General features: G+C 41.0%; 1 protein-coding gene across 1 annotated transcript in view; it reads left to right on the plus strand.

Moving 5' to 3' along the window:
- Positions 1-407: 407 nt before the first annotated feature.
- LOC124149157 (sodium- and chloride-dependent transporter XTRP3-like) overlaps positions 408-26,279 on the plus strand; it is an 82,647-nt gene continuing 56,775 nt past the window's right edge. The window contains exon 1 of the mRNA XM_046520546.2: positions 408-648. Within this exon, the coding sequence (XP_046376502.1) occupies positions 525-648 (124 nt within the window). The 5' untranslated portion in view covers positions 408-524. The remainder of the gene's footprint in view (positions 649-26,279) is intronic.

Consider the following 26,279-nt stretch of genomic DNA (forward strand, 5'->3'; position numbering starts at 1 on the left):
GCATGACATGTTTGCATTTTTTCAAAGAGATACAATCTTCTAAATAACGATTGAAGGTTTTAAAGGGAAGACGACCAATTGTTCTCAAATGAAGATTGCTGTCTAATATCTCGCCATTGCCCCCTGGTTAAGATGAAGATTCTTCTGCTTTGACAAAAGCAGCGATGCTGGGACTCAAATGGTCCTGCAAGACACTTCATCCAGCCAACAATTGTCTGGGATCGATATTAGACCGTTCAGCATTCACAAGCTAAACACGCTCTCGTATGCCTTTGCTATGCACGAGAAATGCAGAAGAATTCGTCGATTCTGCCATTGATTGCCAGGGTTTCGCGCGCAGTGACGTTTCTATCCCTTGGGTATTCACGTAATTATCATCCTGAAGCCGGCGAGCCTCTTCCCGCGCATGCGCAGTGGCGGCATCTGCAGCAAGTGGCTACTGTCGTCTGCCTGCACTGGTATCGAGTGATACTGTCAAAATATTGGAGAATCTTTGGAATAAGGGATATTTTCACAGGGAAAAAATGACGGAAAGCACGGAAACTGACCCTCCAAGATGGAATCTGATACAGTTTGGACTGTTGTGTTTTTATACCATGGGTTTCAGCGGAATGACCAGCATACCGTACTATATCCACAGACACACAGGTAAGTCCCATAGTAACTTGTCCATGTGAGACCGCGGTCCATGAACAGCAGATACAGCGCTGCTTCACTATGAGAGGGGCTTGTGCTCCGCTGGGAAGGGCATTTAACATAGAAAGACCTAGGAAGTTCTTTATTTGCAATTTTGACATTTTGTCTGTAGCGTTCTGCGTTTGTATGGATGTGCATCTTACCATATCTCGGATCATTCAGCTTTGCAGATATAGATATGTCCTTAGGCATTCTATATGGGAGGGATTGATCCATTTCAATTTTCGTCTTTGTAATCAGATTCCTTGTTTGAAAGCACATTTGATGTGACGAGAACGTAACATTTTCAATTTCTTAATAATATTACAAGTTTATATAATTGTGCTCATGTGGTATCTACGATAGATCTATGTATATAATTGGATTAATTGCATATTCGATTACATTTAATTTGATAAGCCTTGCTTGGATCTTATCTCATAGACAATTACACATTCGTAATTTGCGTTATCGTTTTAGGGATGATCATTTGACAAATCTTATCGTTTTTTTAGTGATTTGATCAAATATTTGCGTTTTGGAATGCTATTATCTTCAATGATTTATTGGTTTGAGCTAGCGAAATTTTTGATATTCAAACACACATCGTGATGTATTCATTTTGTCGGGTCAGAACAGAAAACATGTTAGTGATATACAAGGAAATCTCACATAGTCCAACATCCAAGAAACATTACTACGTTGTGAGTCATACTAACTGTATAGTATGTCCTGGACAAAGAACAGCATCAGTTATTTTACTAAATTGTAGTCATAAATGTAGAATTCTGTAGAATGCTTAAATTAACCACAGGGCGGAGAATATCCTGAATGGACCAACGTAACATCTGGGTATAAAGCCTCGTTGCCAGTCTTCCTGGATTGCATTCGACTTGGACAAAGGCACAGCATTAAATATTTCATGAAATTGTTATGATGAGCACAACATTTTCTGTGGAAAAATGAAATGAGCCCTAAAGCATACAATGTTATGAATGGATTAGGCCTAAGTCAATATTTGTCCCAGCATACTCATCTAGCACCAATTAACCGGCTACCTGATGACTAACCAGGCCCGCGTTTGGTGATTCATGTCACGTATATTTGCTGGTATTGATTAAACAGATAGGTAGAACCCAGGACAGCACTCCACGAGTGATAACACATTCTCATTGAAAATGTAAGCCGGACTTTCGCAGCATATGGAGCCGATGGCAAGAGAGGTGGTAAAGGGTCTGTTCCACTTGGTTCCATATGGGCATTTTCGGTGATAAATTTGGGAAGCGGTTGAGGCGCAGGCAGGATTTTGTAGGTGGTGTACTCAACCATGACACATAAATACACAAGTGTGAATGAGACAGGTTGGTGTGAATTCTAAACGTCAGAGAATAATTAAGTTTTGATATCTGCCGAAGCAGATTTCATAGGGAGTAAAAATATTGATAAAAATAATATGAATGTAGCACTAGAAGATAGAGATAACACCAGGTGAAAGGGCAAGTGTGCCTGTCCTACTCTACCGCAGAACCCGTCCCTCACTGGGGTATCTTGGAGAGGGGTATTGGACCACACTACCCCTTCATTTTCTTATCCGTCAGTGTATTAATGTTATGCTACTCAAAAGAAGTTGAAGAACATCCGATTTTTTCATATGACTATTGTTAACCTGTCATGTCCATTTTTCACATGACTATAGTTAATCCGCTATACCCATGACGGATTAGAGCGGTGGGGTAACCAAGTGGTTAAAGCGTCCGCTCATCACACCGAAGACCCGAGTTCGATTCCCCATATGTGTACAACATGTGAAGCCCATTTCTGGTGTCCCCCGCCATGATATTGCTGGAATATTGCTAAAAGCAGCGCAAAACCATACTCACTCACTTAACATCATGACAGATTAACTATAGTCATATGAAAAAAGTGTGTTCTTTAACTTGTTTTGGGTAATATATATTACCCAAATATGCGCAGCCTTAGAGTCAGTTTCACACCTAAAGTGGAGTAGAAGTTGTTGTGGCATCAGCCATATTGCAGCCTTGTTCGTGTTTAGTATAAAGGCTCGCTTGACTGTTTGGCGGCCAATGCTCTGATCTGTTAATGGCACGAAATGTAGTCTCATGTCAAACCGACATGAATCTATGTATCTGAGTGTAGTTTGATTCTGGAGCATATTATACTTCACTGAGGACCACTGTCCCGGGATTGGATTACAATCAGCTGTTTCTTCGGATGCATTGATGGCAACAATCGCATGGAACATTTGGAGCTTTATTACCCATAAGGGTAGAATGATGGCGTGAATAATATTCCGCTTTTTGCACTTGTGAATTGTAGCGGTTTTTCATGCTGATTGAAGCCATATGACGTCCTAGTGCTTCAGAGAAAAAGACATGACGTCATACCTTGTTCATGACGTCACAAACTGATAACATTACATCTTCTGAACAATAGGCTGCCTTCAGTGAAGTTTTTTTTCTGTAGGGTTGACATTTCATTCAAATCTTATTCATTTTCTCTCGTAGAATGTGAATGAGTAATATATGGAATAATCTATTCGTAACTCAGAATTACGGATTATCTGTCCCTCGGGATTAACACCATGCATTCACTCAGGGCAGATAATCACGAATTCCTAGTTTGTTATTCACTGAATACATGCATTTCAAAACAAGCCATTTCCGTCATGAAGGATACCAGTGTGTCTATTAGGGGCTCGGCTAGGGTTGCGAGAGGTTGACTAAGGTCACAACGAAACATGTTAGTCGGGCCGCTTGGGGCATTATTTCAGTTATATGAGTGAGTTTGATTTTACGCCGCCTTTAGCAATATTCCAGCAATATCACGGCCGGGGACACCAGAATTGGGCTTCACACATTGTACCCATGTAGGGAATCGAACCCGGGGTTTTCGGCTCAGTTATATGATATCATGTGCATGTGATAGGTGCTTACAAACCAAGAATCTTTATTTGTGCGAATGTGGATTCGAATCCACAATTCTGGTATGCCTTAAGTATTTGTTTGTTTGTTTAACGCCGCACTCAGCAATATTCCAGCTATATGACGGCGGTCTTTAAATAATCGAGTCTGGACCAGACAATCCAGTGACTGACATCATGAGCATCGATCCACGCATTTGGGATACGATGACATGCATCAACCAAGTTAGCGAGCCTGACCACCCGATCCCGTTAGTCGCCTCTTACGACATGCATGGGTTACTGTTGACCTACTCTACTCCGGATCTTCACGGGTCTGCCTTAAGGAGGTCTTTCTGCACAACAAATTTTGACTGAGTATGGGTTTACGCTGCTGTTAGCAACATTCTAGCAATAAACTGGTGAGGGGCCCAAGTAACAGTCTCCACATTGTACCCATATTGGGAATGCGTGACGAGCTAAGCTTTAACCACAAGGCTACCCCCTCGCCTGCTAGCATTTTGAACAAGAACGAGACCGAGAACCTCGAATTATTGAACAGCGTTATCTTCGGAACTGAAATCAGTTATCAGCGTGTGCTTACTTCACGTACCACAGAACTGTAACTAACCCTGCCACTAATACAGGTTAATCCCAGCATATGGCGGCCATAAAACGTTGAGCAAAGCCAGCCTTGAATCCGTGCCCGTTACATAGCGATTGATTTACATTGTAGAATGGGCCTGTTTTATTGCAGTGTACATTTGGTCTGCTTAATGCATATGATAGAAGTTCGTTGTGTGTCAATATTATATTTCTGGCTTAATGGTAATTGGAACGGAAGTATGCAGGAATCAGGACCAGAATTCACTTTACACTGACACTGTGTCTGGGTTGAATTGATTCATGCATAAAACGGAGTATTTTATTTCCTTCCGAAACCAGTTTGATTTAATATATTTGTTGGGTGGTATTTGCTGTACGTCCTTCTTGTATTTCTTGTATAATTTGGGAATGTTCAGAGGAATATGGAAATATTATCGTTTACTGTGTCATTACTCCCTTGACCTATGGTTATGTGCTCGTTACATAAAGTGGTTGGAAAGGAAACTCTTGTATTAACACTATGCTGTATCTGCTGCAAGAATATGTAACTCCAAGAGGCATGACAACAATACACTCTCTAATGCAAACAAAGACACAGAGAGTGTAAAGTCCTTTAAAGGAGCTGTTTCAGCTGTAATAAATCACTTCCAGTGTTTGGGCGGTAGGGTAGCCTAGTGGTTAAAGCGTTCGCTCGTCACGCCGAAGACCCGGGTTCGATTCCCGACATGGGTACAATGTGTGAAGCCCATTTCTGGTACCTCCCGCCGTGATATTGCTGGAATATTGCTAAAAGCGGCGTAAAATCAAACTCACTCACATGTTGAATCACGGCCACATGAAAGATAATAGAGCAGTGGGTAAAGTATCGACATTAACACCACCATCCATACATCACTGCAACGAACACAACTTCTTTATGCAAGTTGTGTAAGTGATGGGTTCTACCGGTAGGGCAGGTCACGCATACCCGTTCCTCGAGCACCTGTGTTCTCACTAATATCCAATGGTCCATACGTATAGTGTTCACCGCTGCTTTGACTTTTATGCTCCGTGATCTGTTTCAGCTGGTAGTGGAGCCAGTTCTTCTTTGGTGTTGACGTAATATTTTTAATGAAATGGTACACTAAAATTGTTGTTTCTTAAGCGATTGTTTTTTCTCTTTAGAAATAGTTGATGTTACCATACATCTCCACGTGTAAGAATATAGTTAGTGGTTTTAGTGTGGTTCAAGGGTTCTGTGAGGAAGTCATGATTTTAAAACACTATTGGTAAAATACCAGAACGTGCGCAACAAACGAAACCCGATGGTTAATATATCAGAGGAAGGGCACGTTGAAATCAGCACATCAACTTTGATACACGTACGTTTCATTTGTCTTGTGATATTGCCTTCCTGACTTGTCTGGGCCAGGAGAGCAGGTCAAAATATTGGCATTTGTGTCTATGACGTTAAGACCTACAACGATCAGGTCACGGATCAGGCGCTGACCGAATGCCTTCTTTGTACGTTTGGTCTATTGATAAGTTGATATCCTATGCCGCACTCTCCCATTATGTCTTATCGGATAGGGTTTGAAATGTGCCTCATGTCATCTGCATCTTTGTAACCTATATGCTGATGTTCAAATGCATTATGCATTCATTTTGGATGAAGAACATAAATACATCTCAAATGCTTCTGTAACTCGTTTAACATGAACTGAAACTAATTTGAAGTCCTATAGTGGTTTGATCAAATGTTTAATTAACGGTAGTCTTATTCATTTTTTGACGTGGTTTTTAGATGTACCTCTTAGTCCGTATGGTACTATCAGCAATGGCATAAATATTCACGTTTGTACATTAGTGGGTAATTGATTGTTAATGATGATAGTACACGCAATTAATGAATATGGTATTCATTTTATTCCACGAAGACGTGATATTGATCATCAGTTAAGCTCGTTATATCATTTACCACCTTTTTGTAACGTTAAGACATGTTTAAAGAGGTTATTAATTCTGTTATAACATCAGAATGAATAATTTACTAAATGTTTATATCGTTAAGGCGTTATCATTGCAGTAATTATGGATAGGATATGTGTGAGAAGAACAAATTACTTTCCAAATATTGGAGTCATTTTTTGAATCCTTGAATTGCATAGAATTCCGTCTACTCGGGTGTATCCCGTCTTGATAACTGGCAGAATGTTCGAGTGAGTGAATGAGTATGGTTTTATGACGCCTTTAGCAGTATTCCAGCACTATCAAGGTGGGAGACAACAGAAATAGGCTTCACACATTGTACTTATGTGGGGAATCGAAACCAGGTCTGCACAAGCGAAAGCTTTAACTACTAAGCAACCCCACCGTCCCTAGAATATTCTAGCAGCTGTGCATGTGTAGTCAATGTGGTAATTATTTGTTCAGAAGATAAAATTAACCTTCCCGGCGGGTTGTAAATTGTTTACTTGTGCCTGTGTTTGTTTAACCTGAATGGACCAGCTACATCCAATGAAGCGTTGTATCTGTCGATCAGAAATTGAACTCTTTGAACCTGCATTTAACTTTAATGGATGCGAATAATAGGTAAAGACCGTGACTGGGGAAAAATAAGAATTCTGTGAGAATTCGTCAATCAACGGTGCTTCTTTGTTTGTTTGGTTTTTTTTATTTAACGCCGCACTCAGCAATATTCCACCTATGTTACGGTGGTCTGTAAATAATCGTGTCTAGACCAGACAATCCAGTGGTTGGCATCAAGAACATCGATCTACGTAATTGGGATACGATGTCATGTAAGCTGGCTTGACCACACGATCCCGTTTGTCACCTCTCTTGTTTGCAAGTCAGACTGTCAGAGAGTTTGTTGTTGTTGAACACCATATCATATAGCAGAGTCGTGTACATAATTGAATCTGAACTAGACAATACAGTGATTGATATTATGAGCAACAATCCACGCCGTCAGGGTACGATGACACGCAATTAACCAGGCACCCGAGCCTGACCACTCGATCCATTCCGCCGCCTTCAGAAGCACTGAGCAGATTGCTGAGGACCAATTCTAACCAAGAATCCCCAAGGGGGATATCAGGGAGGAGTGGCACTAGTTGCCAGGTATAATTGGACTAGGTTTTAAAAAAAGTGTAATTAAATGGATTTTTGTTACTCTGCGAAATAGCATTGCAGGACAACTTGGATTAGCAAACTGTGGTTGTTGTTTTTTTTTTCTAGTTACATTTATAAATTGGAATTAAAGTTTATTGATTTCATTAACGCGGGATTTGTTGTTATTGATCAGACGGCAAGAAGGATTTTCTAAATTTGACGCCTCAAAAAGTGATTTAACAAAACAGAAAGCTAGTAATTTAAAATGATTCATACAAAGACCATGTTAAAACGTTACACCCTAAAGCCTTGCCAACTCTGTGATTGATTAAAGTAATTAATGTCTCTGATACGTTCACACGTTTTACTGCTTTAATTCAATTTCACACCTTTGAATTTAATTTATTTAAGACGCCGTGTTAAAAAATTAAAACGAGATTTAGACTCATTTAACCATGAGCAATGGTGAATGATTAATAAACTTAGGCGACGTGAAATACTTGTTAGCGAATTTTTAATTAGCGAAAATTCTGAAGAGTATTTCTATCGAGTTTTGAACAGTTACAAGAAATAGATTTCTCGCCGCAAGCGCTTATCAAATATTCATAACGGTCTTTTTTACGCGGAAGGGTATCCAAGCGGAAGAAATGTCTCATAGGAATAAAGAGTTACCAGACTTTCGGGTGTTATTTGACACAACTGGTATCTCAGATAGGAAAACACAACAGCTAGGACAAACGACATTCGGGTGTAAAATGTTATAAACTATTCGCAGAATATACCGTGAATTAATATTTTGCAATTTTCAATCTGAACTGTAAAATCCTTAGGAAATGTTTCAATTGTGGGATCAAAATTACAGAATTTACTATCATTTGCACGCACGCACGCACGCACGCACGCACACAATCTGTAAGAATAACCGATGGCGAGAATCTCACAGTGACCAGTCATGGAATAGTTATGATAACGTGTGATGTTAAATCTGACTATTTCCCAAAAGGCATGTGGACCATTTAGCCTACGCTCTTGATATAGGGCTTTTTGGCGATTGAAAACACACAAGGGTCGATTCTATAAATTCCATTGCTACCGCATGCATCGTTACGCTGACTGATCAGAAAGCACTAAGACTACAGCGAGCGTCCCTTGTGTCAATTCTTCTCAAACATCAATGAAACATCAGGAAGGCAAGCGTTGTTCAACATTTTCTGTCTGAAAAAGCTTTGCAATGCGATTGTAATCAGGATTATTAACACGAGTCATCGTCTGAATTATTCAAGATCGCAAGTGAACCTTATTCGAGTTGCTGGCACCATTGAACAATGGTGGTTAAAAACTCCCGCGAGAGATCCATCTGTAGATATTGTAATGGGGTTTAATGAAATCTGGAAAAGTCGACTTACGCCTGTTGAAGTTTCGAGTTTCAATTCGGGTGTCCATATGTCTACAGTGTCAGTCCGTAACAGCATCACATTGCACTCAGCCTTGCGTACAACCCGTGAAGATTAGAATTGGTCTTCATCGTAAGAGGCGTCGGATGGTCACGCTCGCTAACTTGGTTGATGCATGTCATCGTATCCCAACTGCGTTGGTCGATGTTCATGATATCAATCACTGGATTGTCTGATCCAGACTCGATTGTTTACGTCATATAGCTGGAATGTTGTTGAGTGTTAGCGTTTAACGACAAACAAACATTGTTGCGTACGCACCAGTTCGTCATACCGTCAGATCACATTGCACTCATCGTTGCTTACACCCTGCTTGACGTTTGCTGACAGTGTCATAACCTTGCATGCCTTACACACCGCTTTCACCGCTTTTAGCAGTATTCCAGCAAGATCACGGCGGGGGACACCAGAAATGGGCTTCACACATTGTACCCATATGGGGAATCGAACCCATGTCTTCAGCGTGACAATCGATCGCTTTAACCACTAGGCTACCCCACCACCGCTGATTTTCAGTGATCCTTTTATACACTTGTCACCGCCATTTTGACTTTTATGCCCAATGGAATCTGTTTCAGTGGATAACCGAATAATTCTCTGGCCTTGACGTTATATATATATACATACCGTAACCTATAGCAATGCATCTTGCGGCAACTGTATCGCCATGTGCTTGATACATGTACGTCAGTACATCGTACTGAAGTCATTACATACTACTGTACAATATATACAATACTGATGCACCGTATAGCCAATTGACTTCTGGATATTTACTATCCCATGTGGTACTCGTACTGTATCTGGGTTATGTTCCACCCATATATACCATTCCTTCATAATCCTGGTCCTATTTGCGTCATTTTATTTATAGCTTCTTTCTTGCTCATACAATGCCTTCATTATCTTGGTCCTCTTCACCTATTCCATGTATCACTTAGTTCCATACCAGTCTTTATCACGTTGATCCCATGGGTATCATTCCTTTATCATCTTGCTCCCAGTATTACCATTCCATGATATTCTGCTCCCCTCCATACACTCCTTCCTTCATATTCTGCTCCCCTCCATACATTCTTTCACAATCGTGTTCCCCTTTATACATTCCTTCATATTCTTTCTCCCCTCCATACATCGCTTCATATTCTTGGTCCTATGTTATACCATTCATTTATCGCCTAGCTCCACAATATACCATCTCTTCATCACCTTTCTCCTTTTCATACCATTCCACATCATTCGTCATTGCATCGCATTGCATGCGTCTTGTATATTATTATAGACGCTTAAATCCCAGTACGATTTCTCCAAATAACAACAGCGAAGGCAGGGTGCGTAAAAATGCCATTAAGCAATAGTTTCCATTACCCATGCATTCCTGAACCCAACTTGAAATTCCCTACACACCAGAGGTGCTATAGATTTGCCTGAAATAATGGTTCTCTTCTTATTACCCCAGCTTATTTCAGTCGCCCATACATCGTAAACATTACATTATTTTTTTCTGTTCCAATTGACATTTACGGAATAATGCAATTCGATCATGAAATATACATGTCTATTTTTTCAAAACATGAAATTTTGCAAAGTTTCCCACTGTGCACTTGAGCGACACTAAATGCTGCACTGTACAGTCCTTGAACACTTAACATGCCAAAGCCATTCCAACGGTTGGGAATGTAAAACAGCCTGTTTTGCATACAGCAAATGATCAGTCCCTGAGGACCTCTATGCACAGTAGCATCTCATTAGGTCCAGTTCCATCCATAGGACTCCACGTCTCGGACGGTGATGTGGGTTGAACACCATGTGTTCAAAATGATTGCACTTTTATAGCGACGTGCATGCACGTGTTTGTTGCTGATGCCGGTTTTATAGTGATAGCCCGCTGAGATACCATGCCGCAGTTTTCCATGAATACCCCACTCAAACATACTGACTCCGAGTCGACCAGTCGTTTTCCCCCTTAATGTCGAACGCAGACAGGAAAACAGTAGGCACTATCTTTTAACGTTGTTTGGTATGACGCTGCCAAGGGGTTGCACCACCGACCTTCCGCTCTCAAACAGACGCTCTATCCACTCGACCCGGAGGTGGCCGATCTGGAACGTCATCAAGGTCCAAGCAATGAGATTTATTTGTTATTGAAATGTTCAAAACTGTGCTTCACATATGACAACACGAACAACCTCTAACACATGACATCATCCACGATCTATGAATAGGACAACACTAAAGCGTTTATAAATAGTCAAAGAGCGTTCTGACATGTTACAAATTCCAACAGGGAAAAAACATAATTCAAAAACATGCCAGCACACACATTTCACTATAATGAAACAGAAGGTGGGGGGATAAACTCAGATAGCGTGTCTAACAAGTAAAATTAATATCATAAATATGGAAATAATGGAACCACATGCGACACATTTCTATAGATTAATTCAAAACGAGTGCCACCGATATGATGAAATGCACCATTCGGGTTATCAGCCAGCTGCAGGCAACAGGATTGAATGAATGTCACTGGACATGATTCACTGCACACAAGATGACGCCAGGCGTTTAGGACATTGGTAAGCATGTTGGGTATTGACACTACAAGCTTCTACTGGACTCGGTATAGCATAGCACCATTGTACCTGAATGATGTTGAATATTGATAAATATATACTTTGATATAAGTTATTCACCACCCTTTATCTTTGTTATTTATTTTTAATCTTTCCGCTGAACTTCTGTGTATCTTATGGGAACATCTTCATATGCCATCGATCCCATTTTCAAAAAATGTCTTAGATTAGAGTCCTGACAAGGGTGGTACTTTTGAGCATAATAAAGGTATGACATTTCACAAACAAAATCAAATTTGTTTCTTCCAAACCTACATGATACAAAAAAAATAATGAATATTCAATATGGAAATATACAGCAAGCGATGCTTAACTCTTTTTTCCAGTTGTATATTTTTTAGAAACGACATTCGTTATGGCTGGAGTGCTGCTGTGCAGCAACAGGCAACAAATACTTGCTATTGTTTGCGGGTAGTGTGAGTGATGGGTTCTGTCGGTGGAACGGGACGTGCTTGCCCTTTTCGCGAACGTCTGGTGTCATCACTGGTTTTCATGGTTTTTCTTTCCATGTACAAGGGCTGTGAGTACGAAGACAAAGAATCCAGTTTCATACGGAACCAGAACCAGCTCCCTGCCACCGACAGGGTAGGGTATCAATGTAACTCTGTATGCCTTTGTATGTACAAGGGCTGTGAGTACGCAGACAAAGGATCCAGTTTCATACGGGACCAGAACCAGCTCCCGCCACCTACAGGATAGTGTATCAATGTAACTCTGTATGCCTTTGTATGTACAAGGGCTGTGAGTACGCAGGCAAAGGATCCAGTTTCATACAGACCCAGAACCAGCTCCTACCACCGGTCAAGTAGGATATCAATGTAACTCGGTACGCCTTTGCATGTACAAGGGGTGTGAGTACGCAGACAAAGGATCCAGTTTCATACGGAACCAGAACCAGCTCCTACCTCCGACCTAATAGGGTATCAATGTAACTCTGTATGCCTTTGCATGTACAAGGGCTGTGAGTACGCAGGCAAAGAATCCAGTTTCATACGGGACCAGAACCAGCTCCTACCTCCGACCTAATAGGGTATCAATGTAACTCTGTATGCCTTTGCATGTACAAGGGCTGTGAGTACGCAGAAAAAGAATCCAGTTTCATACGGGACCAGAACTAGCTCCCACCACCGGCCTAGTAGTGTATCAATGTAACACTGTATCACTTGCATTATGCATGTCTGATTGTGAGTCCATTATCACTGTCTAGCCATATCGACGGGGATAAAGGAGCTTCTTAAGGATCATCAGTTCCCGATGTGAGCTTATGCTGAGACAGCAAGCATCAGATGAACTGTATAGGCTAACGAGCAGGCAGTTCCTTGTTCTTTGATATTCATGGTTTCCTCTACCTATCTGAGATATACGCGGAGATTATCACCTCTGTTTTCCATATCATGCCCCGTATCATCCATATCTAACCGAGGCCGCTAGGTCATAATATATTTATCAGTTTATACTGTCGTGAAACATCTTACCATATAGTGATCAAGAGTTTTCTCTTCGATTTCCAAATTGTCCCTCTCCTCGCCTTCTTTCCTCAGCTAACCTTTAAACATTTTCACATCAAAATCAGTATTACTTTTCGTGTTCACGTTTTCACGATCGTTGCAATTTTCTTCATTTCATATTAAAGACCATCTTACCAAAGCAAAGGGGTAAAATGAGTATAACAGTCCAGTTTCCACCCTTGCCAAACTAGCCTATTGTGGAATTATGTTTTAGCTGGACAAGAGAGCCTATGCATAGTCAAAATCGCGTAACGGAATCGACATCAGATTCGTAAACCTGCCGTGCAGAATTCGGTCGATTGCAAGATTTACAGAGCATGTGGTACCGTCAACTGGGCGTCGACAGATATTTTCTAAATCTTTTCATGTTTTTAATGAAGATACTCATGTGATTAGATGCACTTCGCTATGTAAGACCCTTTTTATTACAAAACAGATAATCAGATCGTCTTGACTGTGCGCCGCCATTTTGTTTAAGGCATATGCAAATGACATGAGAGGTGGAATCTGATTGGTCAACAGGAGGGACATTTAAGGGACATTACTCGTAATAGTCACTGGTGGCGCTGCGATCGAGCCCAGAAATTCCAGCATTGTTCGGCAAGGGCGGAACCTGGACTTTTACAGTCAGTTAACTCCCTTGCCCCGGGAGGATGATCAAAGAGTCGAGTTCCGTTATTCTTGAGGATAGAGTACGTTCACCAGACATCGTAAATCAAATGATTTGCCGACCACATGACGTCGTCGAATAAATGATGACATCTTCTATTGTGACGTCATACATGTTCCATGACGTTGAGTGCTAAGGGTGTGCAATATAACTGGTATGCCGGTATTACACTACGGCCGTCAGCAATACGCGTATCGCAATACTACCCTTGTGTATTTACACTTTCCAGTACAGTCACAGAAGAATTAATATATAATTACATAAATTATATCTACTATCTTGAGGCATTAGGATGTCAGGGTACCTTTAAACCATGTAAACAGCACACGCTTAAGGCAGTGTACATTTTACATTCCATATTGATGACATAATAGGTGGTCTCGTTTATCCATACTACCCATCTCGCAATCTAGAGTCTGGATTATTGAATGAAAATGTACTATTTGAATAGTACAAATATATGTAATTTTGGTCCCAACATGTATTGCAATATATATCACAATACAGCTCTCCATATTGCGATATATTGCAGTACGATTTATGGGCCAATACGTCAAGCCTATTGAGTGCAGATCTTCCCAGACTGATACAGAGTTGTCAGTCTGGGTTATCAAGCCCGGACTGATATGGACACAGACGTTTCCCGATTATCGGAGTAGCTAAAAAAGTACATTCAAGACTGAGTGTATAAAGGATACTAGTGATAATAGTAAACCAGATTAGATAATTATGTTATAATCATCTTCACAAAAAGATCTTCAATTTATCGGTTTTTAACCCAAATACACGTAAACTGTTTTTATTTTATGTAGTGTCTCTGAAAATGTATACGTTTATAAATTTGCATATTGGCTGACAGTGAATGTGTATATAAGTAGACTTGAGACTGTATCATATTGGCAGAATTTCTGCATTACATTCCCGATGTCAAATATCACATGTGGCAAACGAATGTGCAATCAGGTTCTGTTGGAATAGAGAGGGGTTACACAAGTTGCATATCCACTACTGCTGACAGGTGCTTGAATTGTATCGCGGTACAGTGCCGGAAACGTTCCGCGGTAATTCCGCAAACCTACCAAATTGATACCGTAATCTTAACGTGTTAATTCCGCAAACGCACTGCAGTAATTCCGCATACATGTCGCGGTACCTGTCGGGATGGTACCGCGATATTCAGGTAAGTTCCCGTGAGAAGTAGTGTATCCACGTCGCCTTTGTTCAGACCTTTAGTTATTGAGGCAATACGGAAGCTGGTCAGTTTAAGGACTGGAGTGTGATGATGATATGGTAACGATGATATGAATGTCCAATGTAACAGTGTGTCAATGAATTATTGCAGCAATATGTGGGAATGGCATTATAGGGGTGACACGATAGCAAATATTTAGGGCATTTGGTGCAAATATACAAAACTGCTGGATGTCACATTGTCACCTAATGTACGACTTATACTGAATTCGGGCCTCGTGTACCAGAAATATATTCAGTCAAACACCGTTGTGTCGAAGTTGAAGGGGCCTACGTAAATACTTCGAGTTATCCGAGGTTCGACACAACCGAAAATGATAAATAAATAAGGAATAAGGGACCAAGCTTTTACACAACAAAGTTCGACACAACGGTGTTTGACTGTATGTACATGTACATATGCTATGTTTTATTGAGAATGCTAGTCACTGATCAATTCGTTGATAACAAAACGGATCGTAGTTTGGCAAAATTCTTTCAGCGTGCAAGTCACGCGCATTTGACAAGGGATCAATAAATACACTGTAGAAATACTTTAGATATTGATTTGTTCTTATTTTGTACAAACGGCAAATATTCTATGTAAACATTTCCATAATTCGAACCAACAACTGTTGTCAGTGTTTATTGTTTGCATGTTCAAGAGGAACCTTTAACAAAGAACACATCTTATATATTGTTATGAAACTGAAACAACAGGCAAGGGCAGGCGTATTGTGGTGACGAAAGCATGTCAATGAATACTCCATTTTGGCAAATACGACTGTAGCGACGTCATGTTATTATATATCTTTAATTGTAGTTGTATTTAAAGCTTTGTCGTTCATAAATTTTGTAATTTAGTTTTATTTTACAAACATAAACAATATGTTATCAACATTACGTTACTTTCTACCAAAACAAGTGACTGTAATTTCTAAACAAGTACAAATAATCCTCAAATATTTTATCCAATTAAATTCAGATCTAAGAACTAATGAGTAAATTCCATGCTTAAACTTCAGTTAAATACAAGATCTCATTTCGCCTTCATGTGACAATGGGTCAGGAACCCCAACACAGGTATCCATCCCGACACCTTCATCCCGTCATGACGCATTTCCCGTCCTCCATCACTTCCAGAGGATGACTCATCCCCATCTTCGACCTCCCCTTCTCTCCCTCCCCCTCCCCGGTCGGTCGATAACCAGAACACGCAGAGAGCCAGAGTGCACGATCATGCTCAATCCAACGCTCTTGTGTGCGCGAACACTGGGCATCGTAGCTTCATAGTGTGAAGATATTGATTGGGGCCATTGTAAGCCTTATGTATTCCTGTTGGTCGAGCTGAGGCAAGGGATTATGATGTGAAGCAATGTGCTGGTTAATTAAGTTTGAAACTCGAGTCGATACATGCTGTGTTGTAGAAGCATCAGGTCGGAACGTGGGCATGATTCACACAGGGGGCATTTAGACCTCAGCCCTTTGTTTGGAATCCCAAAAATAATAAAAACAGATGGGACGCTTAGAGCTGATTTTTAGATGTCGGAGACAGATTTGTTTGAGAAATTACTGATCGATTGGAATAGCAGATCTGGAAACACTCTTTATATCAGGACTCAATTTTAAAATGGAAGTATGGCATATATTCGAGCTGAGATTTGACCAAATATTTTGGCAACGTGTATTTATATGGAGTTTAAGGTGTCCTTTATCAAGAATTTGTGAATATTCAGTTTAATGGCTCCTTCTTTCACCAGAACAGCAGCGGGATTAATATCGAGGAAATCGACTTGCAGTAATGTTGGTCTATGTAAACGTAATTGTTATGTTCGAGCACCTGTTGTATTGATTGACAGGCCAATGCTGTTATTACAGACGCAGCAGAAGCCGATGCTGGGTGTGTTCTGGTGATATTAAATAGCAGGAGAACATAACCATGGATGTATTCATGTCCTTTATCGATGATATGCGTCTTATACATTACATGGTAATTATCAGCATACTTATAATAATAACCATTACAATAATTAATGGCGATGAGGATAGAGGTAATAACAAATCATACAGTTATTATCATCATGATATTCCAGATTTACATCAAAACAAAAACTGAAGCGGTGGTAGTGCCTTGTGATCAAAGCATGCCGTCATGCCGAAAACTAGGTTCGATTCCCAACATTGAAGCCCAGTGTAATTTCAAATTACCATAATATAAGGATAGATGTAGTTCGTACCAATTGTGAAGTCATGTAATCGAGATTGCATCTCGGCTAGAGGATTCCGACCATGTGTAGAATGCACCCCTACTGTACTATTAGGCAGGGAAATGTGGTTGTACATGCTCAGGGAAGCTTCTGTGAATTATGTATTTATCTGCCCCAAGCAAAGACCCGAACCATGAGAGAGGGTCTCACTGCATTCACTCACGAGGGAAAGATCATCTGTTATTCCGAGTCACGATTTAGTGATTCTTTATACCGCATATTGTCATTTTAGGAGAACGAATATGAAGACGTAGTGTAAACTTTTTTTTATTATGTGTGAAATTTCTGGGGCCTCTGCTGTTATATTTCTGGAATATGGCTAAAAGCAGCGTAAAACCACCACTCACTCACTCACTCACTCAACAATGAAGCAATGTGACGTCAGACTGACCTATGGTCATTATGATATGTGAAAATATTAGTTATTACACTCAATCAGTCTACCCCTATAGGTAATATAATAGGTTGTTCAATAGCATACACAGATGCACAGGGTATCACACGTGCACCATCCTTTATACGTAATGCGATGTCTCTCGGCACTTGGTACACTCTGTACGAGAGTCGACATTGTTCTTCCTTTGCAGTCATCAGCTGCAGCCGTTTCTGTTCAGAGAAGATTCAGAGGCTGCTGTGAGCAAAACTCCATCACGCCCACGCCCGTGTGATGTATAATGTCGTCAGGTCACATCTACACAGGGGATATAAGACCTTGCTTCAGAGAGGGAAAAATGCTAGATTCCGATTACGCGGAAAAGAAATATAGCATTGACATTTAAACACACAGCCTCCGATCCTTAAAATAGCCTTAGATTTAGCATGGCATGATAGCTTCACGATCACATGTATTAATAAATTTAACATTTAATCCCACAATTAAATTATACGACCATTAAAAAGGGATTAATCACATGAGTCTTCAGAATCAGCGCAGAGAGCAACCTTGACGCACGCCAGCTCGTCAGACTGCCAATCTAATGTCTCACACAACACCGGTTCCATGTCAATCCCTTGCCATCAGCAGCCCGACTTCCTTGTCCCCGTAACCCAGTAGCCATATGACTCAGCGAGACTTAGTCACAACTCTACACGTTGTATTCCGACACTTGATGCTGGATCCGACGGTTCTACCCCTGGCGTGGAATTCGCACCCAATCTGGCTTTTTTAAGGTCTTAATCTCCTGTCTCCTGCCAGGGACATTAAGAGGTTACTTTGCCGTTGGCAAGGAAGCCACGCTTATCCTTTGTTATTTGTGGTTTGTACGCTGCCAGGCTGGGGATTACATTCAATTTTTGTGCAAAGCTGGTGAGATTTTTCTTATAGCTTGCGGAATACTGATAAGGAGTGTCGAATGCTGGGTTTGTTCCTCAAGGACCAATTATTACGAGCTTTTGACCTTTGCGTCAGTCTGGTATCCGATCCTTCAAGATTTTGAGTCAATTTTAACTACACGCTCAGACGTAACGCTGTAGACCATTTATCTTGGTTTGAACTCTTCACGACAAATGGTGTAGACACAGCGTCTAAAAGGACTTTCTCAAAACGGATTTCTCATCACCAGGAACAGCGAGACATTATTTGGAAACGTTGAGTCACATATGCATTTCGCGATCTATGGATGTGTATGTTGTAAGATCCGACTCGTTAGCAATAACGCTGGTACTAATATCGAAAATGAGCTTTTTGACATGAATTAAGCACTAAGGAAGATATACACGACAGTTATGCTAATATGTTTGCACAAGTTAACCATATTGGGAATTGAACACGGGTCTTCGGTGGGGCTGACGAACACCTGAGCCACAAGTCTACCTAACGAGTATTGTAATAAGAACATATATTTGTTGAAAATCTGCAACATGCATTGTTGAAGTTGGTTCTCCCAGAGAGCACAGTTATATTTTCTGGCCTGAAACATTAATGACCCTCTTTACCGCGAAATTCAACTTATCTTTAAATATACCATTCCTATTCATATTCAAGGTAAACGTTTTTATGTATACTATTATTAACGGGATCAGGCTCGCTGACTCGGTTGATGCAGGAGATCGATGCTCATGATGTCAATCACTGGATTGTCTGTTCGGTTGTTAACAGACGCCGTCATATAGCTGGAATATTGCTGAGTGTGGCCTTATGCAACAAAAAAAACCAAAAAAACATTGTGCGATTGTCCAGTGCAGTTCATAGATCGCTGATTGTCTAACATTTTATGAGCTAAAGGATTCGTATATTCCTTTGATATTTTTCAATTGTCTAATCCGAGCCATGCAACGCTATATTATTTCCCTTGAGAGACTGGACAAACGCAAGTCTCTTCCCTTGTGGTATTCGTTGCAAGTCAGTCGAAATTAGTACTCCTCTCAACGCTATGGCTCTCGTGACATACACCAGACTACACTGCAAACATCCTTCTGAAGACATGAAGAAACACAAGTCCTCCACGGCATCCCAGAGCTTCTCTCAACAATCTCTTATTTCTTTCAAGCTGTCACGAAAACAGAATAGAATTAACGCAGCGTTCCTGGGGTTCAAGAATCGTTAGAAGGTTCTTCAACATCAGTTTGGCCTTGTGGCATTTTGTAAACACGGACAAACGCTTTTATTGTGGATTCATACCCTTCTATTGATTAAGAGTTCTTGGTAATTGTCAGAATCGATGCCAACGTCTCGCTTGCGGTATTCTCCACGGACAGTACTGTTTTGTTGGAAGTGGAGCAGGTGAACGTTGGTGTAGATCTCGCCAACTGAGTGTCGGGACTTAGCTAGAGGAATCTCTGGAGGATTGAATCACTCAGACGGGATACGTGTATGGGAACCTCTCCGCTGTACGGCGTGAGAATACATCACGCGATACGTTTTTTTTCTTGGTAACATGCGATGTGGAACACGATCTGTCGAAAAAGATCCTTCATGTTTCTCACAGTGTGGGTAGGCGTCAACACCGTGGGTCTTGCGGTAGCCGACTGGGTGGTGTGGTTTTGTAATTGCTGATAGTTTGCCAACATGACTAAACCTGATGCAATCTTCCAAATACTCGCATCTGATGACGTGATGGAGTAGGAGGGGTTGCTGCCATTTGTTCTGACTCCTCGCTGGGTGCGTTTGTTATGAACAGTTCGAGATCCATTAATCAATCATTAATGTCAATCGTCACGTGCATGTGTCAGACATTATCCCGACCGGTGTAGCGTTGAAAAGTGACCCCGGTCATTATTTAACATCAATATTCCGTCAGTACCATGAATGCCATAACTTTGCACCATATGAAACGATTCCAACTCATGCATGAGCTGATCAGTTTATTACTCCCCACCTCAAATGGTAAATATGTGTATGACACAGTCGGAACTTATCATTTACATCGTTTCTGTTCACATCGAGTTTGGTCAGTAGATATATGTCGTTATCAACTATTACCGATCTACAGTCTAAATGATAATATACTCTAAGGCGAAAGTTATTGTGACACACACACACACACACACACACACACACACACACACACACACACACACACACACACACACACACTCACACACACACTCACACACACACACACACTCACACACCGAATAAGTGGTAATCTTTTACTGCCGCGAATGAAAAGTTATGACATGGAAACAATTGTTTCAACAAATGGCAACGATCAACAACTGCTTTATTGCGTTTCCGCGACCATTTTAAGACACCCTTTCTGTGGTTCAAATCCAAGTATATATGTCATCCAATATGTTACTCTCCGGAGGTAATCTGGGTTACAATTGGCCCCACGCAACCCGTGCTTGTCGTAAGAGGCGACGGGTGGCCAGGCTGGGTTTTTGTTTGATTGCTTGTCATCGTACGCTGGCAGTGAGGATCGTTCTCATAATATCTATCACTGGTTTGTCTGATCCAGACTCGATTATTCACGGGCCGCCGTCATATAGCTTGAATATAGCATGGACTGTTGGAGACCTATTCTAACCCCGAATCACCACTCAAAGTTTCATTAGTTGTATGAGTGAGTGAGTGAGTGAGTTCGGTTTAACGCCAATTTGAAATGTATTCCAGTTATATCACGGCGTGACAACTTGATGTGGGAGGAAAGCCTGAAATGATTCAAGTTTCAGACGTTTATCACTTTGGTGAAACCCACGAGTACGGGAATGGTGCTGACAAATCTAGAAACAAACTCGGGGCGAACCGGGATTCGAACCCACAACCATTTTCCCAAGGGACGTAACTCTGCACAGTGAATTGCGGCGCCTTAGACGACTGGGACGTCCATGCCCACCAATAGCTCTAAGAACGCATGAGTGTATATTATTTTACCTTCTTTAAATAGCAATATCACTTAGAATATCGAAAGCGTTAAGTGAGTCAAAATTACAATGGCAATATTTAAGTTTTATGTGAACAAGAATAAAGGTATTTTAAATAGATTGTCTAATTATCCACGACGACTTTATACCTAATTGTGTTCTTTATATGTGTTGTATGCTATGTTTGCAATCAATCATATTTGTGTTTATAAACAACAGCGTAACAATCAATAACGCATGTGTACTTGTGACCCGAGCGTGTGCCTTAACGTCATTAGTGGCTCACGCGAGCAAGTGATGGCTCCATCAGGCAATATGTTTACCTATTTGTATAGCTCGAGCAATCAATCTTGAACCTGTTTAACAGCACCCATTTCTGGTGTCCCATGCCTTGATATTGCTGAAATATTGTTAAAAGCAGCGTAAAACCTCACTCACTCACTCACTCTAATAGCACCGTTCAACATTCGCGAACACCGAAAACCACAAAGTCGCAGCTTACTACAGACAGTTGTGTCTGAAGCATTAAACCACTGTGATGAAGTCACGCCATTGTTGTGGGAGTTAATTCTGAACCAGGATTTCACTGTCTATTCTGACCGCGCAGTTTGTGCAAGAATGCCTGACGCAGAGTGAGTGAGTGAGTTGGGTTGAGCTCCGTCTTGAACATGATTTCATTCATATCACGGCATGTCAGCTTAATGTGGGAGGAAAGTCCAAAGAGATGCAGGTCTCAGACATTTACCACTTTGGTGAAACCCACGAGCATGGTGTTTACAAACCTAGAAACAATATCGGGGCAAGTCGGATTTCAAACCCACGATTGTAGACTTCGTGGACGCAACTCTGTACAGCGAACTGCGACGCCATAGACCCTGGGCCCCCGGCGCAACTATAGGTCATTAGGCAAACAAATGGTGAAATAATATGTCAACCATAACATGGTTAAAGTTGGAGAAATCACTCATGGTATATCCATTACACACTTAGTCTAGACGAGACAGTCCAGTGTCAGATGTTTTAATCATCATTACACGTGATCCGTGTACAAGCAGCAGCGACCCTTTGCACTTGTGACCTACAACTACCCAACGTCGCCCACCAGCCGGTCCTCGAGAACATAAGACGACCACAATTAGCTCGTTCATTTGTATCTGTCTGGAGCTACTCTGTCACTGTATCAATGACAATGATCGAGCTTTCTTCATCTCGAAGCAACCTGTTTTAGGTTGTTCGTTTAGACGTCTTTTAATACGCCAATTTATTAAGATACCAATCCACTCTTGATTATCCAGTATGTTATATCTACAGTCTGTTGTGATAGATACCCTGGATCCATTCACCGTCATAGATTCGTTTCGTAACTGATGTGAGGGCACGGGTGGCCCAGTCGTCTAAGGCGCCGTGATTCGCTGTGCAGAGTGGCGTCCCCTGGACACGCCAGAAACCTATGATTGAGGGTTCGAATCCCGGTTCACCCCGATTATGTTTCTAGGTTTGTCAGCACCATATCCGTGCTCGTGGGTTTCACCGAAGTGGTAAACGTTTAAGACCTGCATCACTTCGGGCTTTCCTCCCACATTAAGCTGACACGCCGTGATATAACTAGAATAATGTTAATAGCGGCGTTAAACACAACTCACTCACTCACTCACTCGGAACTGATGTTACCACCTTCATCGCTTCTGTCTCTACGGTAGAAGATACGTTTCTTGGCTTATGAAGTTATTTTATCGGACGGCAAATTTTAGAGTCCTTCCATTCGAAGCCATGGTAGAGAACAATCATATTTATCGAAAGAGAAAAAAGATAATTCCCTTGAAACCCGAGGATGATAATAATCTATATATCTCTGAGATAATTTTGTATCTGGTTCCTTCTGGTTAGTTGCACTGTTAAATTACATTGCGACTTGGAATTAAATGCAACGGTACCTCATATGGCGCTTCTCTGTATATTGATAGGTATATGTCTATAGTGAGTGAGTGAGTGAGTGAGTTGGGTTTAACGCCGCTTTTAACAATATTCCAGTTATATCACGGCGTGTCAGCTTAATGTGGGAGGAAAGCCCGAAGTGACGCAGGTCTCTGACGTTTACCTCTTCGGTGAAACCCACGAGCACGGGTATGGTGCTGACAAACCTAGAAACATAATCGGGGCGAACCGGGATTCGAACCCACAATCATAGGTTTCTGGTGTGCCCAAGGGACGCAACTCTGCACAGCGAATCGCGGCGCCTTAGATGACAAGGCCACCCGTGCCCCCTATATGTCTATAAACAGAAATACCTTAACATGTTGATAGAAAGAACTTATGATGTGGTTCCATTGATGCACCGACTTTTAATACTTATACCGAGTTCGAATCCCAGTTTGAACTTTTTATTGTTGAACGTCTAAAACTTTACCTCTTTTCGCTTCGTTCCATATGAAACTGAGACGCCGTGATGTAACTGAAATGCTGTTCAAAACAGTGTTAAACCCAACCTACTCACTCATACCTTGTCCAATATGGAGCTGGTTGTTTATTACTTTTGTTCCGAGCCGTGGATATGCACTCTTGACCCTGGTAGATCTTCAGCAATCACTCCTCACGAACGTCGCACGACCATAACAATCACACACGTCCTTGAGGACAAGTGCGTGTCTCTCGTGTGCTTCCAAAACTTAACGGATTAACACGATAACGGTCCTTAAATCATGGCAAGTGGATGCCTGCTCATTAATAACTGATGCAGTAAATGCATGATGTATGGAGAATGCCCGTTGTGTCGTGACGTCCTACAAGACCGCGGCAGTAACGTCTTTTCAGAGAAGCCATGAATGGTGTCTTTGCCGCAACCGCCATCAAATCAAAGAGAGACGTAGTTGTGTATTTAGCGTTAAGCTTTAATGACTGTGGTGAATTGCTTGTACCGTAATCCTCTTGAAGGTATTTTATTGTATTGAAGTACAGTTAATCACAGAGAAGATGAGGCTGAAACAGCGAAGCGCTGCTCGGTGTATAATGTGTACCTGGGGTACTTTATGAAGAGTTCGGGTCATATTCTGGAATGATAAACTTATTCTGAATTCGTTTTATTATGGTGTTTAAACTCTCAGAATTAGTAGAAGAAACGTGTTTATTGGAAAATATTCGTTATTGGAAGTTTTAGTGTGTCAAGAAATTAGCGCAGTGTTTTCAAATCGTCATGATCACTATTGTTATTGTTGTTATCATCATCATCATCATCATCATCATCATCATCATTACAATAACTTTCAGTATCATTACCATCACTATTATCATCATCATCTGTATGATCTACAGGTTGTAATTTCGCAAAATGAGATTTACATCGACCAAATATTTCCCTCACGAAATATTTTTTCAAATAAGTGAAAGACACTTCAGTTGTGTCACTTCTGTTTTAATAATATCGCAAGAACGGAGAAGCAGAAAAAGACCGCACACACGTTCATACACCATTTTCGCTGAACCATATGACGTGGCAACATCTGCTTGTCGTAAGATGCGACAAACGGGTTCTGGTGGTCACTTGGTTCATGCATGTCATCGTATCCCAATAACGTAGGTGATGCTCATGATGTCAATCACTGGATTGTCTGGTACGGACTCGATTATTTACAGACCTCCACCATATACCTGGAATACTGCTGAGTGCGGCGTTAAAGAACAAACATACAAACAAAGCACCATGACGTTTGCACTGAAGCCACGAATCCGACCAGCAAGGGTTTTGTCAGAGCCGCCTTCCACAGCTTAATTAGTTTCTGTTTGTAGTGCTGTTCTTTAAATAATACAAAAATATCACCAATACAACTGACCCTTGTGTTTACAGGGATGTGCGTATATCAAATTTCGAATCGATTTGCTCATTCCAGTGTATTTTATTCTCTTGTTGTCATGGAAACATGCCATTGCTTGCTCACGCCTAGCCATGTAGGACTGTAAGTGTCCACACACATTATTTGTTTAGGGAAAATATGTCATGAATAATGAAAGAAAATATCACGATGGTAACGTGTCCTGCAACACTGTACTGATATTTACAGGAAGGAATGTATGTGTGGACGTCCATGACAATAAAAGCTGTGTTCAGTCATGTATGTTATTATTCATGATAAAAAATATGTTTATTGGCCGCAAATTCAAGGTCAAATTATAAACTGCAAGTTAACAGATTGTGTTAGATTGTGCACATCATTGGCACATTTTCTAGTTTTCAGTGCTGCATTGAAGAACATGACGAACATGATAGCTCGGTTGATTTAACAGTTGAGTTCATTAACATGATACATTTGATATTAGAATATGGGAGCCGAGATATGCTACCGTTCATCAGTGTAGTGTTACAATTAAAGGTCATCGGTGTTTCATTAAATGATGTCCATTACAGGTCGATATGTGAAGAACCAGCTGGTGCGCGTGTCAGGTTTCCAGTTGCTATGAACATGTTTGTAATTGTATCTTTGTACACTACACCACTGGGAGAAGTGCTTTGTTCTCATCATTTTATCATTCTGGTGATAATTACTCTTATTTTAGATACGTCGAGTTCATCTTGATGTCAACTGATTACAAATATTTACTGGTAAAATGGGGGACGTCGCGGGAGTAATGACATTTAACGCTACAATAGGCATCATTGTAACTACAACTACTACTACTACTCCTTATGATGATGATGATAATAAAAAAATAAAAATTAAAGGCTATAAATATTGCGTAAATGTCCACACCTCACAGGGGCATGCTCAAGGCGCTATTATTAGCCCGGTCACCGGATCAGTGTACACTCAACACTCATTCTCAGCTCCCTGGAGAGTATACAACTAGATTAAAGAGTCTCCGGACAAGGCAAACCGATGGTTACTTACATAGATACATTCAGTGCTGAGAAATTTTAACAAGCCTT

The sequence above is a fragment of the Haliotis rufescens genome, unplaced genomic scaffold (assembly GCF_023055435.1).
Source record: "Haliotis rufescens isolate VD_foot unplaced genomic scaffold, xgHalRufe1.0.p SCAF_96, whole genome shotgun sequence".
Classification (NCBI taxonomy): domain Eukaryota; kingdom Metazoa; phylum Mollusca; class Gastropoda; order Lepetellida; family Haliotidae; genus Haliotis; species Haliotis rufescens.